The sequence below is a fragment of the Onychostoma macrolepis genome, chromosome 05 (genome assembly GCF_012432095.1).
Source record: "Onychostoma macrolepis isolate SWU-2019 chromosome 05, ASM1243209v1, whole genome shotgun sequence".
NCBI lineage: Eukaryota > Metazoa > Chordata > Actinopteri > Cypriniformes > Cyprinidae > Onychostoma > Onychostoma macrolepis.
In genome coordinates this window covers 14,002,221-14,026,717 of record NC_081159.1, presented here as the reverse complement: position 1 = coordinate 14,026,717, position 24,497 = coordinate 14,002,221, and the positions used below count along the sequence as shown (strand labels likewise).

General features: G+C 36.9%; 2 protein-coding genes across 2 annotated transcripts in view; both read right to left on the bottom strand.

Annotated features, from left to right (window-relative positions):
* wdfy3 (WD repeat and FYVE domain containing 3) overlaps window positions 1-11,625 on the bottom strand; it is a 78,786-nt gene extending 67,161 nt beyond the window's left edge. Inside the window, 1 exon segment of the mRNA XM_058775444.1 lies at window positions 11,386-11,625. Coding sequence (XP_058631427.1) covers window positions 11,386-11,414 — 29 coding nt within the window. The 5' untranslated portion in view covers window positions 11,415-11,625.
* An 8,463-nt stretch (window positions 11,626-20,088) lies between these two features.
* si:dkey-193c22.1 (uncharacterized protein LOC567837 homolog) lies at window positions 20,089-23,878 on the bottom strand. Its single transcript, XM_058776667.1, has 9 exons — window positions 23,797-23,878; window positions 23,302-23,333; window positions 22,713-22,862; window positions 22,504-22,624; window positions 22,058-22,270; window positions 21,891-21,974; window positions 21,248-21,389; window positions 20,910-21,072; window positions 20,089-20,620 (listed from the first exon to the last, which is right to left on the bottom strand). Coding segments are annotated over exons 2-9 (1,113 nt in total). The 5' UTR covers window positions 23,304-23,333; window positions 23,797-23,878; the 3' UTR covers window positions 20,089-20,382.
* Between the last annotated feature and the right edge of the window lie 619 nt (window positions 23,879-24,497).

Below are 24,497 nucleotides of genomic sequence, written 5' to 3'. Positions count from 1 at the left end.
TTTAGACCGCCACTTGATCTGAACGCAAAGCGTCTGGTGTGTGTGTGTGTGTGTGTGTGATACCTCTGAGTTCTCCTAGACGCAGCGCTGCGCGACTAACTTTTTTTTTTTTTGATTAGATAATTATCAAGTGTTAAAAAATAGAAGCAAATAAAGTGTGTGAGTACACATACAATATCCATATGTATGTAATTTTAATGCTATGGCCTTGTGTAGATATTTAAACATGGCCATCTTTAAGCATGATTGTTGAAATTAAATGGTAACATTTAACAATAAAAGTCCATTCGTAGCAAACTGTAGAAGTATTGTTTCTTGTTAGAGTGTTTTCATTTCAACATTCACTATTAGCTACTAATAGGCTATATTTTTACATTTTAAAGTTTCTTCTTTTAACATTAGCAAATTATGAAATAACTTTAATGATCAATATAGTAAATAATATTAATATTTTTATTCATTTACAAAGTATGGTTCAGTACTGTTGCTGCTTTTGATTAATCGGTATCGGCCAGTGTGGTCCAACCTAGCTATCGGTATCGGTAAAATCCACTATCGGTCGACCTCTACTTTGAACCCTGGCTAATGAGCTTGTGCAGTGCTGTTTCAATACATGCAATTTGTGCATGTGTTAGAAAACAATATTCTGCAGTTTATTTACTAATTGTTTAAGGCCATTTGAAGATTTCAATCATCATACAGTAAGCAGCAACAACCACCCCTTCCACTTCTCACTGAAGACATGCGATGCAGTACTAAACAGTCTCTTGCTTTTGGTGCTTGTATTGATTTTTGTGTCTCTCTCCCTGCCAGCATGTTTGCTGCATTAAGGCTGATTTAGTGTGCGCCTCTGTTTGATCACGACACATCATTGTTCGGTACAATTTATTTGGTCTTTTCGCTTATTTGGCCGAACACCGAAAGAGCTTTTTTGCTATTTTCGGCCAAATAATTTCGGTTGCCGAACATTCGGTGCATCCTTAGTAAACAGTTGAGAAATGAAACTTATGCTTAACAGTATATGTTAGATGAGCTCTTAAAGAGACAGCAACCTAAATAAACCTGCTGCTTTCTGCCATTCATTTTATAATGAATAGATTATAATAATGAATAGATTATTCAGTTTCTGTGGTATTTCTGTACCTGAATATTACTGTTATACCTTTATTATTCCCATTAATGGTAAAATATTATTGTGATAAATATTATTGCATGATATGGGGAAAAAAAATTTTGATAAGCAAATAAACATGGCCATATCACCCAGAGCTAAACTATAATTGTTTGGGGCATTTGGTGAAATTAATAAATGAAAGCACCAACAAACCTGTAAACTGAAGCCAGTGAATTCTTGCTATCTGGCAATGCAAATTTGCTTCTTTTCAAAGCATAATCCTTAACTTTGACTTCCTTGCATGGGAAAAGTGTTGCTACACTGAATAACCAATGAGTCCTTTACAACAGTGTGAAATCCCCTAATGTCTTCAAAGTAAAAGTACACACTAACCTAGTTTCATGCTTCAGACTCATCATCAACACACTCCAGATCTAGCATTTTTGTTTCAGTAACCATTAGGGGTGTAACGATTCATCGATACGATGTCTGACGATACGATGCATCGATGCCACGCGTAAAATATCAATAACTGTAGTATAAATAGATAGGCACCTTTATTTTGGCACTGTCCACATTTCCACATAATGTCCGTCTATGCATTACTGCCAACTAGGCATGGGCCGGTATGAGATTCTGACGGTATGATAACATTAGATAAAAATATCACGGTTTCACGGTATTGCGATTACAGCTCTAAAATATGTTATTTTTAAATGTCTGGGTAAAAAACAACAACGTTTTTTCCACTGAACACAATATATTTTATTTTTAAGAAACATATAGAACATTCATCTTTCAGTCCAAGTTATGAGCAGTGAGGTACAAAGATGTGTGTACATACACAAAGGAGAGAGCGCGATTGTGTCTCACACACACACACACACACACACACACACGGTCTCTGTAGTCCGTATAATACTCAAACAGTGGCAAAGACACCTGAGCCAGCAGTTTGTTTCTTTTTTAAATGACGTGATTTTGAACAGATGTAAACAATGGCAGGAAGCTTAAAATTATAGACGTGATACCAGCTAAATTTATTGTACTAAATCGCAGAAACGTAGTACTTTAGTCTGCTATTCCCCGCTCTGTGAAGTAACTTGAGGGAGGAAACTAGTTGACGTTAGCTAGTTAATTAGGTATGTTATCTGCCTCGGTAGCAAGCCAAATAGTATTTATTTCAACACTGAAACAACCGGCGAATGGGTCTCTGTCTTGATTGAAGGTGAAAGAGGGAGAAATGAAGACGACACAGATATATCGTTTGTGTACGACCTGGAAGTATTTATTTAGCGATCGGCGCCAAACCGTCATCTGTACGGAACATCATCGTGTACTGAACATGATTGGTCTACGTTACCCGACAAATTTCCATACGGCAGACTTCGCCTTTTTCAACAGGGGAAAAAGTTCCAGGGATTCACCTCATTCGGCCATCATCTTACACACAGGTTACTCTCACTGACTACTGCTCGCACCAACCGGAGGGGGAGGGGTCGTGTGACTCGTTACGCTCTTCACTGCTCACAACTGAGGGAGTCCTGCACTCTCCGTCTTTGACGACACGTAAAAAAACTGTGCATACCGCAGGAACGGTATAACGGAAAATTTTTGTGGTTTTGAAACCGTGAATTTTCCAAACCGTGGTATACCTTGAAACCGGTTATCGTCCCATGCCTACCGCCAACGCGTGCATTCTCGTTCAAACTCACGTATCAGGACTCGTTATAAGGACTGCCCAATCATTAAAGTTATTTCATAGTTTGCTAATGTTAAAACAAGAAACTTTAAAATTTAAAAATATAGCCTATTAGTAGCTAATAGTGAATGTTGAAATGAACACACTCTAACAAGGAACAATACTTCTACAGTTTTCATTAATACTACGAATGAACTCTTATTGTTAAGTATTACCGTTTAATTTCAACAGTCATGGCCATCTTTAAATATCTACACAAGGCCATAGCATTAAAATTACATACATATGGATATTGTATGTGTACTCACACACTTTATTTGCTTCTATTTTTTAACACTTGATAATTATCTAATCAAAAACAAAACAAAAAAAGGTTAGTCACACACTGGGCAAAAGCGCAGCGCTGCGTCTAGGAGAACTCAGAGGTATCACGCACACACACACACCAGACGCTTTGCGTTCAAATCAAGTGGAGGTCTAAAATAATTTATTTAATAACCAAACGGACATAAGTTTGCTTCAAGAATGAACATTGTGGCATAAATGAGTTTGAAGTTCATTGTTTAAAAAAAAAAAAACAGAGCAAGCGGAAAGAGAACGCACAATCTGTATTACAGCTCTCTATATGAAGTATACAGACTTTATTAGAGCCACAGAAAGACAAACATTTTGCTGAAAAATGCACAATACATAATTAGGGTGAAGTCATTATGTACATTCACAACGATTTGGGACAAATATAATGTAATTTAATAGAAAACTATGTGAATGGCGCTCTGTTCCGCGGCAGGCTTTTCTGTCGGCTGTATTTAAATGAGAGTCTGGAGTTTCCCGCTCTGTGCAGTGCGCAGTGTCACGTGTCAAAATAAACAACACGTGCTGTCAGTGATTTCTGCCTCTAGAGGCCGCTCTCGCACTGTATAATGCCAGCGGACCCTTCTCAGCCACTCCAGCAACGGTTGCAAACCGGAAAACTATCGGCATGGATTTTTGCCGATAACCGATAGTTGTGGCAATCAACTATCGTTGCCGATGAATCGGTCGACCTCTAATCGATATACTCCTGTATCGAATCGAATCGAAATTGTATCATAGAATTTTTTGAGGTATCGGCAAATATCGCAAATAATATTTGTCTTTTTGCATTTATTTTATTTTATTTCATTTCATTTCCCATGAACAAACAGTGCTTCCTGGTGAAACAGTGTGGACAAATGGTTGTCTTCCTATGCGTTGCTTTGTTACAAACACTGAGATCATGAATCAGATCCAACTGGGTAATGGTTACAAACTTTGGGGTAAACAATGAAGCTTTAATCACAAAAGACCTTTACATCATCCGCTCAAGCCGGTGAGCACATGGGTAAAGTAGGACACACATCTGACAGACATTTGCTTGAGCCAGTCAGTGCGGTTATAAAAAATATGAATGTTTCAGCAATGCCCTCAGCAGAAAGCTCAACATCTGTGAGCTGAAGCAGATTCTTAGACAGGAACAGACCCCAGACATTTACAGCCACTAAGAAAGTCAGCCACGCTTAAAGACGGGAAACATGAGACGACCAAAAGCAACAGTGACTGCATCCACCTAACTAAAAATATCTGCATTGTATCCAGGTCCCTGACGTTTTGGATATTATTCCAACAAACAAATGGTTATTATTCCACGATTTTATGGCCTTGTGCTTCAGTAAAATGGATATAATAATCCAAAAATATCTATTCACCCAAACAGACCAGAGATGATAAGTTAAAAGTTGCTAAAATGCCACATGGCCTGTACAACTAAAACAAAATTGCTCAGCATTTCTCTCATGTGACCTACAGTCAACTGCAGTTTTGCAACCCAATCATTCTTATTTTCAGGTACAGAACTAACTGCATGTGAAACACCTACCATTTCTGCTGAGTAAGAAAGTACAACAGTGTTTAGGCCTGTACATCAGGAGCAGCTCCTTTCCCTAGTCATTAAACATTCAGAGCTCATTTACTAGTTTCTCAGATATCAGTCACCATTCTGATTATTACAAGAGTGAGAATGCTGAGCTCTCAAGATACCCTGAATCATTTTTTCATCAAATAAAACGAGCACAATTTAGCTGGACATAACAGTAACACTAAATTTGACATACAAATGCTTTGGCCTCCTACTGGTTAAAGCAACATGAGTGTCACGTAAGTTTTAACAGACCAGTTTTTGTTTTTTAACATTCCAGACCTTTCTTATCTATGACAGTTGTCAAGTACCCCTATCATCCTATACAGGGGTGCCTTTCCCATACAATGACATAGCTCGCTGATTAACCACCAAAGTACGATTGTTGTGGAAACAAACTAGCTAACAAACTAGCTAGTCACGACTGTTTCCCGAACACTGTTGCATCTCCATCATTTGAACAACATTAGTTCAACAATATAGGGCCACTGTTAATGACATCACATGCATGTGGTGGAGTAATAACTTCTGCTGTTTAACTGATTAGAGATCTCTAATAGCGCTTTTCCACTGCATGGTACGGCACAGTACGGTTCAGTACACTTTTGGGGGGTTTTCCACTGGGTACAGTACCTGGTATATGGCACTTTTTTAGTACCACCTCGGCCGAGGTTCCAAGCGAACCGTACTGTTACCAAAACGGGACGTGTAAACTCTGCTGATCACTGATTGGCCAGACAAAATCGGCACTGCGAACTTGCGACAAGCCACATCAGACCCGCTAGATTTAAATCAGCACAGCCAGTAAAGGATCGAATGCAACTGCTTTGAATGAGTGCACCTTTTTTTTAACAACCAAAAAATGGCTGTTTCATTGTCTTTTGAGGAACACTGTTAAAAAAAAAAAAGTTGAGCCAACTTAAAATTAAGGCAACCAGCTTCAGCAGATTTTTGAGTTTTCTCAACTTGTTGTTTTAAGTTTATACAACAAAAATGTGAGAATCTCCCACAAAAATAAGTTGAGCAAACTCAAAAATCTGCTGAAGCTGGTTGCCTTAAAATTTTAAGTTGGCTGAACTTTTTTTTTTCTTTTTTCTTTTTACAGTGAAGTACAGACGTTCCCCTCGTTGTTAGCCAAGGAGCAGATCCAGCAAGAGCTTGATGGAGCAACGCGGAATGAAAAAAATTTCCAGGAGTCACGGCCGTAGAGGCGGCGCAACTATAATGACATGTGAATAATCCCACCCACTCTAAAGCGATAAAACTGTAGTGGAAACGCAAACCGAGCCGAGTCGTACCACGCAGTGGATAAGTGCCATAAGATGCTGAACATAGCACCTGATGACTAATTTACTATTTTTTGTTCCCTGTGATTCATTGCAGGTTCCCTTAGGCGGTGCTTATTAAGGATGCGCAAAAATACATTGATTAAAATGCATTTATATTTAGATAAAATGGCAGAGATAGACTGTACTGCATGTTAGCTTGCTAGTGTGCCTAAGAGCCAGAGATCGCGTTAACCGAAAATTCTCCGTCATTGACAGAATTTTTTTTTAGCAGTGACGGAAAAATCTGAAGGCCGTCTGTCACTTTGACAGATTACACTGAGGGTGATCTATTGTAATTCATAACTGTAATTCCCACCCCTGTCCAGTGTGGCAGCAGAGCACGGGATCAACAGCTCCAGAACAAAAATAAAACTCACTAGTCTTTTGCTATACCTTTGATTACGCACAGGCGAGTATAGTAAATTGAATCGCTTGATCTGAGGTGTCTACACCGATCACATTAAAGAGCACAAAAACGTTATTTATTGCTTGAATTTCCTAATAAAATGGACATAATTTGAAATCTGAGACTGTATTTCATATCAAAAGTAACAACGCACAAAGCTTAGCCTATTGCGATTTACTGGAGGCGCACTATACTGTATGTTCTGTGCATTCATTAAATGAAAACAGCATCGATTGGGATTTAAGAATCTATATTGGTTGATAAAAATGAGAATCTGTTAAAATCGAAATTTTTTTACCCAGCCCTAGCATATTTCGTTGTTTTTAGCGGCCTCAGCTGTCACTGCGGGGTGTGTGTTGAACATGAAAAGTGACGCATAAATGCATAAGCCTATGTGCTCGTCCTCTAGGTTGATTATTAAAAATGAAATTGTGAACAAAAATAAAAGCAATTAAATTTGTTTTTACAATTAAAATATGAAAATTAAAATTACGGGTAATAATAGATTATGACAGATTTTTTACGACCCTGTCTGTCAAAATGACGGACAATGTTAAAGTCTAACACAACCTCTGCTAAGAGCAGAATTTATAGTTTTATAGTCCATATGTCATACTAACAAGAAACTACGCTTCTAACCACAGGTCGAGAGCTGTACTGTTTGCGACACTGATTGTAAATATTCGTTTAAACTATGGTTTCGGAAAATACTGAATCGTTGAACTATGTTGGTGATGACGGAACTTGCGACCATAGTTGTTTATTGATGCTTTTGGGAAATGCACCCCTGGTGAGTAACAGGGGGAACACCATCTTAACCAAAATTAAAAATATGTGACATTAATTCCAATGAATTCCATTATTGTATTGAGATGGATGAGCCTTGAATGCTTGCATAAATTGTGAGTAATAATCATTATCATTCATAAAATCACCAACTGATGTGTGTGTAAACTAATCAATTTGTGTTCAATTTAAAATCAGTTTCAAAATAACAGTGTAAAAAAGTAATTTTGTGCTTTAATGGTATCAGAGTTTATCAGTGGTATCAATGGTTGATATCTGAGTTTATTTTTTTCATTATATATTTTCCGTCTTGTATGTAACATTAAAAAAAAGCCCTTCACCAAGAAAAATGCCTTTTACTTTAACAAGAGGTGAAATAGCTACTGTGAGAACCTCTACTGTTTTAATTAACATAATCAGAACATGTTTTTGTGTTCAGACAGCGGTTGTAACTTGAAATATAATTAACAGGTGTTTCTAAAAAGAAAAAAAAAAAACTATTCCATTTTAGTCTATTTACCCATCCTCAATGAATAATCCTGCCTTACAGAGGCAGATTTGATGTAAATCGGTGGGGAGTAAGGTTGCTGGGACATGAAATCTTCAGTAAAATGTGGCTAAGCCTTTTACGCTTTAAGTCTTTCATAGCATTTCTTAGAGGGCTGCCAGGTCTGATGACTGTCTGAGAAAGCAAAGTAAGTTCCAAAGGACTGTTCGGAGAAGGGAAAAAAAAAAAAAGCTTCAGCCTCCTCAAAAGCCTTTCAAAGACTCTTGGGAATACTGGGTGACGTAAACACAAAACCCTCACATCTCTGTCACTGTTATGGGTGATGGAAATGCCGAAGTGAGAGTGAACATTTCCCACTGACTACAGGCTACGAGTCAACAACAAGCAACAGTGTCAGCTGTCCCGTTACAAAACAGCCCACTGGATTCCTGAACACACATAAACCTCATTCCTACAATATTCGGTCAATAGCCACTTGGTTTTGTTATTGTTTTTTTCCCTTTCAAATGTGCCAGCAGTTACAACTTTAAAATGTAATTCAAAAACAAAGTAACACAACATAAACATAGCAAAGTGCAAAATCACACAAGCCTGTTTTTAAAAAAGCTAGTCCAAATGTCTAATTTAAGTAGACAAGATTTTAACAAATTTGAAAGCAAAATACAGTAAAAACAGAAATATTCAGAAATTACAATTTATAATGATTGCAATATTTCTTCAAATGTAAATTATTCCTGAGATGGCAAAGTAACAGTCATTTTCAACTAGGGATGCAGCGATTAACCGGTTTTACGATTAACCGTGCTTTAAAACGTCACGGTTAATTAATCGTAAAGGCTCGGCTACACCGAGTGTTTCTGTTGCACGGAATGGAACTGTTGAAACGAGCAAAATGAAAACAAAGTTACACTAGCGGTGCACCATCTTAAAATGCCGTGCTTAACAGAGACACGGAGGCTACTAGATTAACTATGACAGAGGAACCAAACAGTGATCCTTTATTTCAACCAGAGAAATGACTGAAGTCGATAGTGTGGGACCATTTCGGGTACACCAAGAATGACCAGGGCGTCATTTAAATAGTGCCGTAAAATTTGCTAAAGAGCGAATACATAAGGAATAATGCACGGCTAGCCAACCTGTTCTCCTGTGCAATAAACGATTTTAATGCACGATGTGAAGGCAAGGACCACCTGACGCGAAGTTCGGTAGCTCTAACATTCTGCCCGCTTCAGAGATGAAATGGTGCAGTGAGAGAGTGTGTGAATTAGCCTACCTGCATCTGCGCATCACTTTAAGCAATGAAGATTTGAGTTTAGTTATTTAAACAGTCATTTTACCCCCTCTTTGCTGATTAATATAATGTAGCGATCCAGTATCTAAGCTATTTTATTAATGAAAGTCGCTGGGCAGCGTTGACAACACGTTTCGGTCCTCCTAAATGTTTGTGTGGGCAGCTCGATCTCGATCTCACAAACCAAAATAATAGACATTTTCTCAGGCCATATGTAAAATCAGATGAATAAATATTATTAAAATGAATAAGTATGGATGACAGTTGATTACAATAATAGTTTAGTTTATTCCCCTCATTAGTAACAGTGCCCTCTGTGGGATAAAGTTAATATTAGTCATCCCTGTTATAGTATTATTCATAAGTCAATTTATTTTTCACCATCTTTCCAAGTTCTGTACCTCAGGTCCAAAAGAAATGTAGAAAGAATATACAAAATGAAAACACCAAATACATTTGTGATCTATTTCCATTCGTTATTTTCAAAAGGGAAATACTGACATGGATGTTTACAGAGCAGAGGTCACGTTTTTTAATTCCAATAGGAGAGATGTACTTTTTTTTGTGCTGTATTATTGTTTACTGTGTTATTTCTGTTTCAAAAGGCAGCAATCAATAACACTTTAATATCTAAAGAGTGTTTATGTGATTTCATGTTGTGAAATGAATACATGCATAATAATCATAATAATCGTGTAACCGTGATTATTCCTCAGACTATAATCGTACCAACAAAATCTATAATCGTTGCATCCCTATTTTCAACAGACATTACTCCAGTCTTCAGTGTCACATGATCCTTCAGAACTCATTCTAATGGTGATTTGCTGCTCAAGAACTTATTATTATCAATGTTGAAAAGAGTTGTGCTGCCTAATATTTTTATGTAAACTACAAGATTCTTTGATGAACAGAAAGTTTAAAAGATCAGCATTCATTTAAATGAAAGAGAAATATTTTGTGACATTATAAAACAACTTCAGACACTTTTGGTTAATTAATTAAATAAAAGTATGAATTTCTTTCATCATCATCAACAACAACATAACCTTTCCTTTTAAACTGTACTCTTACAGGCTTGCCATTTCATAACAGATGTACCATTAACAGCTAATTACCCCATTTACATTTAAGTTCTTGGAAGATATTTTTGAACTAAAGCGGCTTACAAGAAAGTGCATGTACCCTCAAATATTTCATTTATCAATACAAGTCAAGCACTATGACTAACCCTCAAGACTCAACAAGAAAGTGTAATACAAGTCCAAATGCTGTGCAGTGCATGGCACAAGAAATATATCAATACAAGAGATGCAACACTCAACAAAATCAGTACTAACGCAAAAGTTGAGTAGGAATACATTTGCAAAGCTGTTATTTTTTTTAACTGAAGTATGGTAAAAGTGTCCTGTGAAACTCATTTCACCACAGATGACATCATGCAGAAAGGTAATGGTAATTAGCATTCAACCTAATGATTAACAAATTACTACTTATCTAGACTCTAAAACCACTGTATAAGGTCATTTTATACCTGAACAAAGATATTGTAAGCACACGTTTAACTGAAATCTTCGCCACAGTCAGTAAATCACGGTTTAACTCTTTTACAACACTGGGGAAGAGCACACATAAACTGGTGATGTAATGGCTGTGAACACGATCCAAATAAATGATCCAAATATTAACCAACAGTTCCCTCACATATTTTGAAATCAAGAGCCCTTTCTGTGAAAATCACAGTGTTGAATGAGTCAGTCTAATGAATCCCTTGGTTTCAAACATGTCTTGACCTGATTCGAAACAAACAGCCAGGAGCCAGGTGCCTTCCAAACAAAAAAAAAATTATTAAAAAAATTACAATTCCCAGAAAAAAGGATGACTGCCATGATGAAGCAGTGAAGAAATCATTTACGCCCACAATGCCTGATGTAAGAAGTTTATTACTTCAAACAAAAAAAAGAGACATAACCCTTTCTTACATTTTAAACTCACAGCAACCTCTTGTTGCTCCACATCATCGTTCCTCCGGGAAGAACGGCACCATCATTTCACCATCTGTCATTTGCCTACTCATCTGTTTTACCTTCCACAGCCTTTAATTACATAAAAACTATGACAGCACATACACGAATCTCACGTGGAATCCAAAAATGTGTGAAGCGAAGTGCTGCCAGGATCCTCTACAGAAAGTAAGAAGCCATTTCAAGACCACCATCGCAGCAAATAAATCCATGACACACGGCTCCAAACTGTAAACAAACGCTTTGTCACTATGGAAACACACTGATCAAACATGTTTTTTCCATACCTGCTGTTCTCCCTGTGCTCTGCGAGCATCCCTTGTTGTTACCGACGCAATTTCGATCGAAAGATTGCTGAGAAAATAATCGTTGTTAATCTGTGCCGTGCCGACTAGGAAAAAGAGAAAAGGCTGAGCATTTATAGGACGCTGTGGGAGTGAGCACCGATTTACGTTCTTCGCTGGCACTGCCAGGAGACCTGTGCACCAGAGAGCCAAGCAGCCTGCAGGGACTGGCACAGCTGATCCTCCCTGTCACCAGCTCTACCACGTGGCCTTATCATGGGGGGGTGACCAGAGTCATACCAGGAGATACCAAATCGGCAGTACAGGGGGATCTGTCGATAACATTTAAAGAGCAGATGGCGGTTATGAAATGATCACACTGTAAAAAAATTAAAATCGATCAACAGATCAGGGTTATAACTCTCTTGTCCACAAAGGAGAGAGATGTGGATATCTTGAAAAGGAGAAGTCAGTCATCTGATTCGGAGGATATACACACGGTGTACTGAAGACTGAAATAACACAAACAGACTATCCAATATCTACAATCTAGTACAAACACGAGACACCACTGTAGATTCAAATCGAGGCTATTTTCAAATAGATAAAAACAATAATACCACAAACAGAGAAAATCTCACTGCAGCAAAGCACTGAGCAGCAGTCTAAAGAAATAAAGATCAAAACCAGCTCATGATGTCCTCAGTTAAGAGAATCTTTCCTCAAAAAGCACAATCGATGCTTGACCAGGTGACTTGTTTTTACTGGCACTGAATCATGAGAGAAAATACTTTCTTTGCATATAATGTGAGTGAAGTTTCCAACAACGTCATTTAGGCAACACTAGCTTGAAGTCTGTATTGGGTAAAATATCACATGTGTAATGTGTGACCTATGCTGTGTGCTGCTGATTCACCGCTCATTACACACTGAGCACATGACAAAAACACTTCCCCAATGTTTTAATATGCACATACAGAAATGTAAAGTAGTGAATAGATTTCAGTGTGTTGCTATAAAAAAATAGCTTATTAAATATTCAAATGAATCGGATTAGTCATACTGGAGATCTCTACATTTTGTAATAAATGCTTTTCGCCATGTTTAATATGAAAACAGCTTTCCTGTAGCTCAACTAGTAGAGCATGGCGCTAGCAACGCGAAGATCATGGGTTCGATTCCCAGGGAAAGCAAGAGCTGATAAAATGTAAAAACTGTAACTTGAATGCAATGCAAGTCGCTTTGGATAAAAGCTTCTGCTAAATGCATAAAAAAAAAAAAAAAAACACAAGGCTATGTCCACATTTGCAAATTCAAAACATTCTAAACATTCCATGTTTGGTCTACAACACAACATCCTCTTTTGATGTAGGACAGCAATTGCTAGTGATTTCTGTCATATTTGCAGAAATGTCTTATGAAGATCGTACAAAAAGTAACATTTTTCCTTCATACTTATTCAATTATAAGTGAATAGTAGGCACGTTACAAATTACATGACTAAACATTATTATACCATACAATATACATTAAATGACTAAACGTGTCATCTTTTTCAAATGCCTCCATTAACTACAACATGAAAACTGTGTTTTCAGTTTTATTTTATTTATATATTTTTGACAAAAACACTGTCTTAGTGTGGGCGAAAGGCCTAAATATATTGAAAAACATGCGTTTTCAATTTTATTTGGATTAATGTGGACACAGCCTAAATGGTTCTTTTTGTTTTGAGACCCATGATCATACTAACAGCATTGTAACTGTTGTATCAAATGTGTTTTATACGTGAAAACAACTGCACGTTAAATAAAAATTCCAGAGCATCAACTCCTTTCCACTGTGTTTATTTTAGCCAAACGTCCTGTAGCACTGAGTATGTGGTGCGTAAATTTCCCTTTCCACTTCCTGTAAAGCGATATATCGGTGTACACTTGCTTCCTATGCCAAACTGAACATTATTGCTCACTGCTAATCTGACTTAAGATGGCCAAATACCCTGTGAAGTCCACTGCACGAGACAATATCAAGTAATACACCTCATAATTTCACATACACTTCAGCAGCCACATTTTCTACATACTTCCTAAATGACCTAGGCTACGTTTTAAATGTAAAATGAACACATGAACAGAACTGTGACACACATAAAGGAAAAAAACCCCGACAACAAATAAAAATCAAACAAGATTTAATAGTAAAGATAAAATTAAAAACAGGTGCAATTTAGGTCATGCGTGGCTGATATGGCCACAAGCCAATATTATGATGGCTCTGGAATAAAAGCACAGGTTCAATGACTTGCACAATACAAACGGATGGATTGTTTATACAATAAAACCACAATCACAGCCCATCTCTAACCTTATTCACAGCTCTGCATACCCTCACCAAAACACACAACACAAATTAAATGGCATATAAATGAGCAGCCTAGAGGTGTCAAGACCACACACTGCTGTTCATGAGTCCATGACCTCTCACCTGACGCAGCTGCCCAGCACTTCACCATCACACTGTGTCCCAATAAATCACCACGGCCTTCATATCACAACTTATGACATTATTGGGATTAGTTACAGCCTTAATGAGTCCATGCCTAATGTTATTCACTGAATGAGACTCATAGATAAACAGATGTATAAATAGACAGAGAAACAGACAAGAAATAATATTCATAATTTCAGTAAAATCCTATTGATTACAATTACACTTCAATGAAACGTCTGCCTTGTGACAGACAGACAAACAAACGATTGATCCAATGTGAGAAATTTGTGTAAATTAGCAGCCAGACAGTTAACACTGTACAGTTTTTCGCATATAAAAAAAAACACAGAAAGGTAAGAAACCTACGTTATACACAATATACGCGATTTATAAAATATACAATCTATAAATTAGAATGTAAGTAATGACCATGTAAAATAAGTACAGGAAAATGGAAATGACACAAGCGAGGAGTTCAGTAACACGTAAAACAGACTAGACTATTAAGAACTATATTGTTATATTTATTACGTTGGGATGTTTGTAAACTGACAGGAGCCACAAATAAATTCCGTAACGTTACAGTCGAGGATGAGTCGATATCTTCAGTGACAGTGCGAGCTTTCAAGACAATTACAGCGCACCAGACATCGCCTAAATAACCTCAAAATAAGGAATTATAATCACGCATATGATTAACTCGAGGTCTGTAATAATAAAGGATCGTATTTGTGAATTGTCTCCACATGAATGATTATTTGCCTGCAGCTAACGTTAACAAGGCTAGCGGAGTCCTCCTATCCTAGCCACAGCTAGCCCCGGCTACACACAACCGATTCATGCCGAACTGTGCGTTTCATTTTCACAAAGCTGGACTGCATAGGCTATCATTTATATAAAGCGAATAACATCCTGACATTTCTAGAAAGATGTAAAAATGGGGAAAGGGAGCTGTATTTTGAAGGAAGAAAGCTAGCGCCAGTGGGCAGTGTGTATGTGTTTTGCATGTCTCCAGTGTATCCGCATATCCATGAGAACTCACCAGACCAGCCGATGTCTTCAAGCTTCACTGAGAGCCGCTCTAAAGAGATCCTCTTGCGCTCTTCCCATCCATATTTCACGGGTGATGCCAGGGCTTTCTGAAGCGGATACTGGTTCTGTTATATCAGCTAGCTAGTGGCCATATTTAATCCTCGACATCCCAAACAACACAGGCTCGAGCTCGTCCCAGCTCCAGCTCTACTTCATCTCAGCGGTGTGGGAGACGCTGCCTCACAGGGCTCGCTGTAGCGCTTGGATTACACGGGAAACAGCGACACCTGCTGGTCATAACGATGCTGTTGCCTGTGTCGTTTTGAGGATTGTTTTTTTTTTTTGCCTCTGGTCAGCAAGCAAGATAGTAATAATCGAAAGTCACTCTGGCGGTATTTATAGTGTGTGTTTAATGTACTTAGCTGCCACAGCAGTAAAAGAAGAAAGGAATGTCAATTTTACATGATGCTGATGTGGATGTTACAGTTCCAGTGCAATCAATATATAAATGTATTGAATTATTATACAGTATCTCACAGAAGTGAGTACACCCCTCACATTTTTGTAAATATTTTATTATATCTTTTCATGTGACAACACTGAAGAAATTACACTTTGCTACAATGTGAAGTAGTGAGTGTACAACTTGTATAACAATGTAAATGTGCTGTCCCCTCAAAATAACTCAACACACAGCCATTAATGTCTAAACCGCTGGCCACAAAAGTGAGTACACCCCTAAGTGAAAATGTCCAAACTGGGCCCAAATTATCAATATTTTGTGTGGCCACCATTATTTTCCAGCACTGCCTTAACCCTCTTGGGCATGGAGTTCACCAGAGCTTCACAGGCTGCACTGGAGTCGACATCTGTCATAACTTAAATATATTGGGTTTCTTCTGTGTGTATGTATATATGTATGTATATATATATGTGCATGTGTGCGTATGTATATGCATATATATAGTAGAAACTTAATTTCCTGTAAAGCTGCTTTGCAACGTTTGTATCGTAAAAAGCGCTATACAAATAAACTTGAATTGAATTGAATTGAACATCACGGAGCTGGTGGATGTTAGAGACCTTGCGCTCCTCCACCTTCCGTTTGAGGATGCCCCACAGATGCTCAATAGGGTTCAGGTCTGGAGACATGCTTGGCCAGTCCATCACCTTTAACCTCAGCTTCTTTAGCAAGGCAGTGGTCGTCTTGGCGGTGTGTTTGGGGTCGTTATCATGTTGGAATACTGCCCTGGGGCCCAGTCTCCGAAGGGATGTCACAGTACATGTTGGCATTCATGGTTCCCTCAATGAACTGTAGCTCCCCAGTGCCGGCAGCACTCATGCAGCCCCAGACCATGATACTCCCACCACCATGCTTGACTGTAGGCAAGACACACTTGTCTTTGTACTCCTCACCTGTTTGCTGCCACATGCTTGACACCATCTGAACCAAATAAGTTTATCTCGGTCTCATCAGACCACAGGACATGGTTCCAGTAATCCATGTCCTTAGTCTGCTTGTCTTCAGCAAACTGTTTGCAGGCTTTCTTGTGCATCATCTTAAGAAGAGGCTTCCTTGAAATAACATGAATTAGGGGTGTGCGATATTGACAAAAAATTATATCGTGGACATACCGTGGACAGCTGACTCCTTAATTTTTTTTGATATTCTTCATATTCTGTGTGGTCAGTTCACAGCAGTGATAGAAATGAATCTTTTCCAATAAGTTTTATGGGTTTTTTTTTTTTTTACCTTTAAGCCATTTTTTCTAAAAGTGTGCATCATCTTTTGAATCAAATTCTTGCATTTGGGCTGTTACCAAGCAAATGAAATCAGTATCAACAAAATTTATCTTTGCAATGCATCTGAAGTGGCATTTAGATGCATTTACACGCGATTTAATGCAGCTCAGAGGGACATAGAATGCTAACCTGCGGTTACAAATGCATAAATAATGTTTTGATATTTGAAAAACGTTGAAAACCGATGTTTGAAATTAATTTAAAAATGAAGAAACTTTAAATGTGAAATTATAATCGCCAGTAGGTGGCAGCAATTTACTGTTAATAAGGGAGTCATTGCGATTGAACCTAATCATTTAAACGGTTGATTCATTCAGGAACGAAACACCGCATGTTGCTCAGAGACCACTGATCTATAATAGAGAACATTATATATATATATTATAAGTCATTATATATAGATCAGTGTCGGGGACGCAAAAACAGCGCTGTAGCTGTTTGGAATGATTTTTGTTGGCGAAATAGAGCAAAAGCAGGAAATATGGTGTCTAAAATGTAAGTCTCTTAATATTAACTTCTTGTTTGTTGAACTGGTGCATAAAATCAATATCACATTTGTAATCATGCTGACTTTTGGAGAAAAAACAGAACTCTTCGTGTGATATTAACTATATGAAATGATATAAATATAGGCAATACATTTTCTGCCCCCATATCTTAATTGATGTGATCATTCTAAATGCATTTTAATAGAATCGCGCAGTGAAAGAAGGCACTCGTACGCGCACTAGTTTAAACCCATGTGAACTGATTCATTCTCTGACAGCAGGTGTCGCGTTTGGCACAAATATGACGGTTTTCCCGGTAAAGGCAGTAATCGCAGCACCGGACTTTGAACTTAGAGCGCTCATGTTTATTTCATGAAATCGCAGTCTTTTGAAGTTTTATAGTCACATTCAGCCATATCGCAATTCTGGTCTTTCCATCCCCAAATTTAAAACCTCTTGAAATCATAATTAAGACTTTCTTGTACAATTTAAGACTTTTTAAGGCCTTAAATTTGATACAACTAAATTTAAGACTTTTTAAGACCCCGCGGAAACCCTGTCTGCCGCAATGCTGGAAGCACTCATACCTCTATTTCCCAAACACAACCTCTGGATATGACGCTGAGCACGTGCACTCAACTTCTTTGGTCGACCATGGTGAGGCCTTTTCTGAGTGGAACCTGTCCTGTTAAACCGTTGTATGGTCTTGGCTCTGTGTTGAGTTATTTTGAGGGGACAGCAAATTTGCACTGTTATACAAGCTGTACACTCACTACTTTACATTGTAGCAAAGTGTCATTTCTTCAGTGTTGTTACATGAAAAGATATATAAAATATTTACAAAAATGTGAGGGGTGTACTCACTTCTGTAAGATACTGTACATGTATGTATATTTAAAACGTTATTATCATAGATCATATACCTGTGCTTTGTGTGCTATAATTGTCCATTTTAACTGAATTATACTCCTAAGATAAATGTTTTAAGCATGCAGGTGCTGGTCATATAATTAGAATATCATCAAAAAGGTAAACTTGTATATTACATTCATTCATTACACACAGACTGATATAATTTCAAATGTTTATTTCTTTTAATTTTGATGATTATAACTGACAACTAAGGAAAATCCCAAATTCAGTATCTCAGAAAATTAGAATCTTACTTAAGACCAATACAAAGAAAGGATTTTTAGAAATCTTGGCCAACTGAAAAGTATGAACATGAAAAGTATGAGCATGTACAGCACTCAATACTTAGTTGGGGCTCCTTTTGCCTGAATTACTGCAGCAATGCGGCGTGGCATGGAGTCGATCAGTCTGTGGCACTGCTCAGGTGTTATGAGAGCCCAGGTTGCTCCGATAGTGGCCTTCAGCTCTTCTGCATTGTTGGGTCTGTCATATCGCATCTTCCTCTTCACAATACCCCATAGAATTTGCTGCCCAATTAAGAACAGGGATACCATGGTCCTTAAACCAGATACTGGTTGCTTTGGCACTGTGTGCAGGTGCCAAGTCCTGTTGGAAAATGAAATCTGCATCTCCATAAAGTTGGTCAGCAGCAGGAAGCATGAAGTGCTCTAAAATTTCCTGGTATACGGCTGTGTTGACCTTGGACCTCAGAAAACACAGTGGACCAACACCAGCAGATGACATGGCACCCCAAACCATCACTGACTGTGGAAACTTTACACTGGACCTCAAGCAACGTGGATTGTGTGCCTCTCCTCTCTTCCTCCAGACTCTGGGACCCTGATTTCCAAAGGAAATGCAAAATTTACTTTCATCAGAGAACATAACTTTGGACCACTCAGCAGCAGTCCAGTCCTTTTTGTCTTTAGCCCAGGCGAGACGCTTCTGACGCTGTCTGTTGTTCAAGAGTGGCTTGACACAAGGAATGCGACAGCTGAAACCCATGTCTTGCATACGTCTGTGCGTAGTGGTTCTTGAAGCACTGACTCCAGCTGCAGTCCACTCTTTGTGAATCTCCCCCACATTTTTGAATGGGTTTTGTTTCACAATCCTCTCCAGGGTGCGGTTATCCCTATTGCTTGTACACTTTTTCTACCACATCTTTTCCTTCCCTTCGCCTCTCTATTAAGGTGCTTGGACACAGAGCTCTGTGAACAGCCAGCCTCTTTGCAATGACCTTTTGTGTCTTGCCCTCCTTGTGCAACGTGTCAATGGTCGTCTTTTGGACAACTGTCAAGTCAGCAGTCTTCCCCATGATTGTGTAGCCTACAGAACTAGACTGAGAGACCATTTAAAGGCCTTTGCAGGTGTTTTGAGTTAATTAGCTGATTAGAGTGTGGCACCAGGTGTCTTCAATATTGAACCTTTTCACAATATTCAAATTTTCTGAGATACTGAATTTGGGATTTTCCTTAGTTGTCAGTTATAATCATCAAAATTAAAAGAAATAAACATTTGAAATATATCAGTCTGTGTGTAATGAATGAATATAATATACAAGTTTCACTTTTTGAATGGAATTAGTGAAATAAATCAACTTTTTGATGATATTCTAATTATATGATCAGCACCTGTATGCCCCCACGTTAAGGAGGAGCATTTTACTTATGAGGTGAATATTCAATGGTTTAATCTCAGCACCCAAATACGAACATTATTGTGTTCTTGGTAGCAACATTTTATTCTAATAAAGACAAAAGCAAACATAAATCAATAATATTTGTATAGCATGCCCAGCTGAAGCTTATGTTATTTAATATATGGTATTAACTGTGAATATGTAACAAACAATTCAGTAATTAGGACACAAAAAGAAACAATTATGTATTATTTAAATAAATATATTAAGGAAAAATGTACACAACTTATACAAATACAAAGTAAGAATGTCTACATCCATATTACATTTCAAACACAAAAATATGTTGTATATTTATATTTATTTATTCTTTGTCTTAATTGAAACAATCTTTTCTTTTTACATTTAATTAAACATTAACAGAATTTATTAACAGATAACAAGCACAGAAGTTGTTTTCTTTCACCTTGCCATCTTGTATAATGGGTTATTGAACACATTTTTTAATTAAAATTAAACATTTCAGAAGAAATCATTAGAACTTGAATATAAACTTACGAGTAATTACATAAAGAACATATAATGACTGTCTGGAATAATGGAAAATTATATTAGTAATGAATTGAATGAAAAATATTAATCAGCATAACCTTGAAATTTACTGTACTCCTTTTTAATACAGCCGTAAACTGTGTGGTAAAAGTGCCTGTCTGGAGCCATAAGGTCAGTGACCATCTCTGTGTGGTTCATTTTAGGTATTAGATAGAGAGACATCCTGATAGAAAGGGCTGTGAGGAGCTCAGAGAACATCACTGATGATTCCACCGGAACTATGATGTCCTTGGTTCCATGGAGCAAAACCACTGGAGGAACTCTGCATGAAAACCATAGCAAATGATAAAACACAAAGAATTTCTATCAAAAGCCTCAGTGTATTCTGTATCTCTCTGTACCCTACTAGTGACTTTTACTTGGTAAACTGCATTTGTAACTTAACAAATAATGGCACTACAGTAGCAAACAGACGAAAATATTGACCTTATATAACAGTAACATCTTATTTAAACAATTTACTATAGTGAAACAAATCATACAAGTTAATGTGTTGCTGCTTCAGCTGTTGGACACTGACAATATGTGAATAAAAATAACAATAACAATACCGTTTCAACTGATCTTCATTCAGTTTCTTGAGTAATGATGTTGGTGAATAATAATCAAAGTTCTCCACACCATCCATTGCTTTGTGCATAGTTGACACATATTCAACGGCCCGCATTTTCTCATGGTTATAATGATCCATTACACTGTAAACGCCACTCAAACCTATTACAAAATGTTTTTTTAAAATTTAAAAAAAAGTCACAACATGAATGAAAACCAAAATACTAAATCAAGATTTTACTAAGAACCAGCTACATCAACAGGGAAACCGCTATGCTAAATTATACACAATCATAATAGAATAGCCACATATAATAAACATTGCACATTGATTTACCTATGATTCCTTTAATGGCAGATACAAGATCTCTCTGTATGTTGGTCTCAATGAACAGCTCTTCTGCATTGTTCACCAGAAACAGTGTGGAAAGGGCACACAGATGAGCCCCTGCTGAATGACCTATTAATATTATGTTCTCCTGCATAAAAATAAGTTATTTTATCACTTACATGTGGAAAATATAAACTACCGTTTAAAAGTCTGGGGGCAGAACGTTTTTTTTTAAGTTTTTGAAAGAAGTCTCTTATGCTCTTTTATGCTCACAAAAACATGCTATTCTAATATGCTGATTTGGGGCTCAAGAAACTTTTCTTATTACGATCAGTTGAAATTGGTTGCTGCTGAAATACAGTAGTTATAGAGAGAGAGAGAACATCATATAAGAACAGCATTTATTTAAAATATATATTTTTTTGTAACAATACTGTGACATTTTTCCATCAATTTAATGCATTCTTGAATAGAAGTATTAATTTCTTTCAGAAAAAATCTTACTGACCCCAAACATTTGAATGGTAGCGTATAGTACAAGCACTTTGAAAAATTAAAGTGCTAGATATTAAATTAAATATTTACCATGAGCAAAAGTGCATTTATTAAAGTCAAACTTAAGTGGCATTGTAATGCAATATTAACTTACTTGATCGAGATTGAATGTTTGTCCCTTTTCTCTCACCCACAGCAAACTGTCACTGATGTCTTGAACCATATTTAAAACATTTCCCTGAAAAACAATTAAAAAAAACACCAACACTAAAAATATCAATAATATTAAATATATAAATGTATAATATAATGTTGTCTTACCTTTGGATATATGGAATAATCTGGACAAATGACAGAGGCATTAAGCTCTTTTGCCATTTGTAAGGCTAGCAGACAGTAAATGGAGCGGTCTCCTGATCCCCAGGCACCTCCATACACAAACACAACCACCGGTACAGGAGCAGAATCGGAATGGTCCATGCTTGGTGAATAATATAAATCTAGTTTGTTCCCTCGTCGACCAAAGGTTATGCCCTAGGAAAGGACAGAAACACAATCAAATACTGTGGTATAACAAAAAGGGACATGTAATTTTTCATTTTAATGCCAAAATACATTTTAGTAATACAAAAAAATATTATTCTCCTAAATTTAACAGTAGCTTTGTTTCTTAAAAACTCTATCTCTGTATCTCTGTACTGCATAGTACACTGTGCACCCTGTGGTTAAGTAAACCACATTAACAGGAATTTCAAAATAGAACTAACTTTCACATAGTGCTTGTTATTTTTGTCATTACTGTACCACAGTTTCCACTGAAAGTACAGTTTGCCATACTGCAGATATTTCAGCATCTCCAGCACGGCTCTCGTAAGGCAGTATATGCGCCTGCAGGAGTGCAAGAAACATCAGCATCATTAAATAGCCAACAATAAAAGTAGAGTAACATCAAAATGTTAATGCTATGCTATGTCACCTTGGTTTGAGAGCCTCTATATATTTTTGGTACCCTGGTTTATTGGGCCAGCCATAGAGCCATTGGGCAACTAGAGAGACACTGTAAGGAAGGCCCACTAATAATGCCCCTGCCACCACTGGAAGAGAGAAATAGCACTTCAACGCAATCCTGAAACAGAAAAAACAAAACAAAACAAAAAGATCTGGGGATTTGTATTGTAGTAGGGTGTAATAATACAATCTTCTATGTTGTATGACATTATTTTTTTAAATAATACTAACATGATATTTTTATGCTAGTTAAAAACAGTAATACTGTCAAATATTATTACAGTTTAAAACAACTATTTTTTTCTGAATTTTAAGCAGCCATTATTCCAGTCTTCAGTGTCACATGATGCTTCAGAAACAATTCTTCTTCTTCTTCTTCTTTTTTTTTTTTTTTGTGGAAACCTCAATACATTTTTAAGATTCTTTAAACAATAAAAAGTTAAAGGAAAGGACTTAAAATAAAATAAAAGCATTAATTTCTAAAAGAAAAAAAAAATACTAATCCCAAACACTATTTATGATTCATGTTTGCTGACATTATTTAACATAATACTTACATTATTTTTATGCTGTGTTTTTGTTCTAATACCTGGAGTAGCAAGAGAACAGAAATTATAATATGTACAAACATATAATGTATGCATAGAATCAGATAAGAGAATGGATTGTACAGTGCTCTCTCTCTGATACACCAGAAACGTTAATCACGTTTAAAATATACATAAAGGCATGTCATGAGTTACTGCTCTCATGACAACAATGTGCATAATGTAAAGTCTCTAACGACTTAGCTCTTGTTAAATGTATACAGCAAGACTTTCCCATTAAAATTTTCCTCAAAACGTAAGAAAAGATTCATAAAGGCATGAAAAGCATCAGCAAAAAGCGCAAGCAGAGCAAAATAAACAAAGTTGACATCGCATCTGTTACATAATGATTGCATCTTGGATTTAGCAACACAATAAAAGATAGTTAAACAAACAGAATTGATGTTCTGTACTGAAAACAGAACATCAGTGGTGCAAAGACTGCATTGTGTCAGAGCGGATCACCTGCAGATGACATCCCAGTGTCCCGTATGCCCAGATGGATGCATTCAGTGCATCAACTTCCTGACTATTTGTACTAGCATGCGCAGACGGCAGCCTAACAGTGTTTCTTATTGGCTCGTTGGCTCACTTGGGCGGGACAAATCTGCATGTCAACTCAAACACACAACTGCCGTTTACATAAACGTCCCCATTTATCTAAAAATGAGGATATAGAAAATGGATTTGAACGTTTATTAGTATTAAACGTTGTTCTCTTATATTACAATTTACCTCAGAACATAACCAAACCACTCTAGCGGCGATAAGTGTTTCATTGGTTTCGGTGCTTGTCATTTAAGCGGATGTTCCTGCTGATGTCCAATCAACACACGTATATAATATGAATGAATAATTATAATATACGGTAGGCTATATTATAATTATTCATTTATTAGATTGTTTCATCCTTATTTGGTATTTTATGATATTATTCAACATATTCTACCATACTTTTCCCTCTGCCTTGCCTTCATAATCATAATATTTTTTGCTACTTTTCAAATGCATAATGTGTAGATTTTGTGTAGTCCTTGTTAATCTAAAACTACGAAATTTATTCATAAAAATACGAATTAGTACATGTTTTCAATTACATTAAATTTGTATTACAAGTTGTATTTTTTTTAAATTACACACACACACACACACACACACACACACAT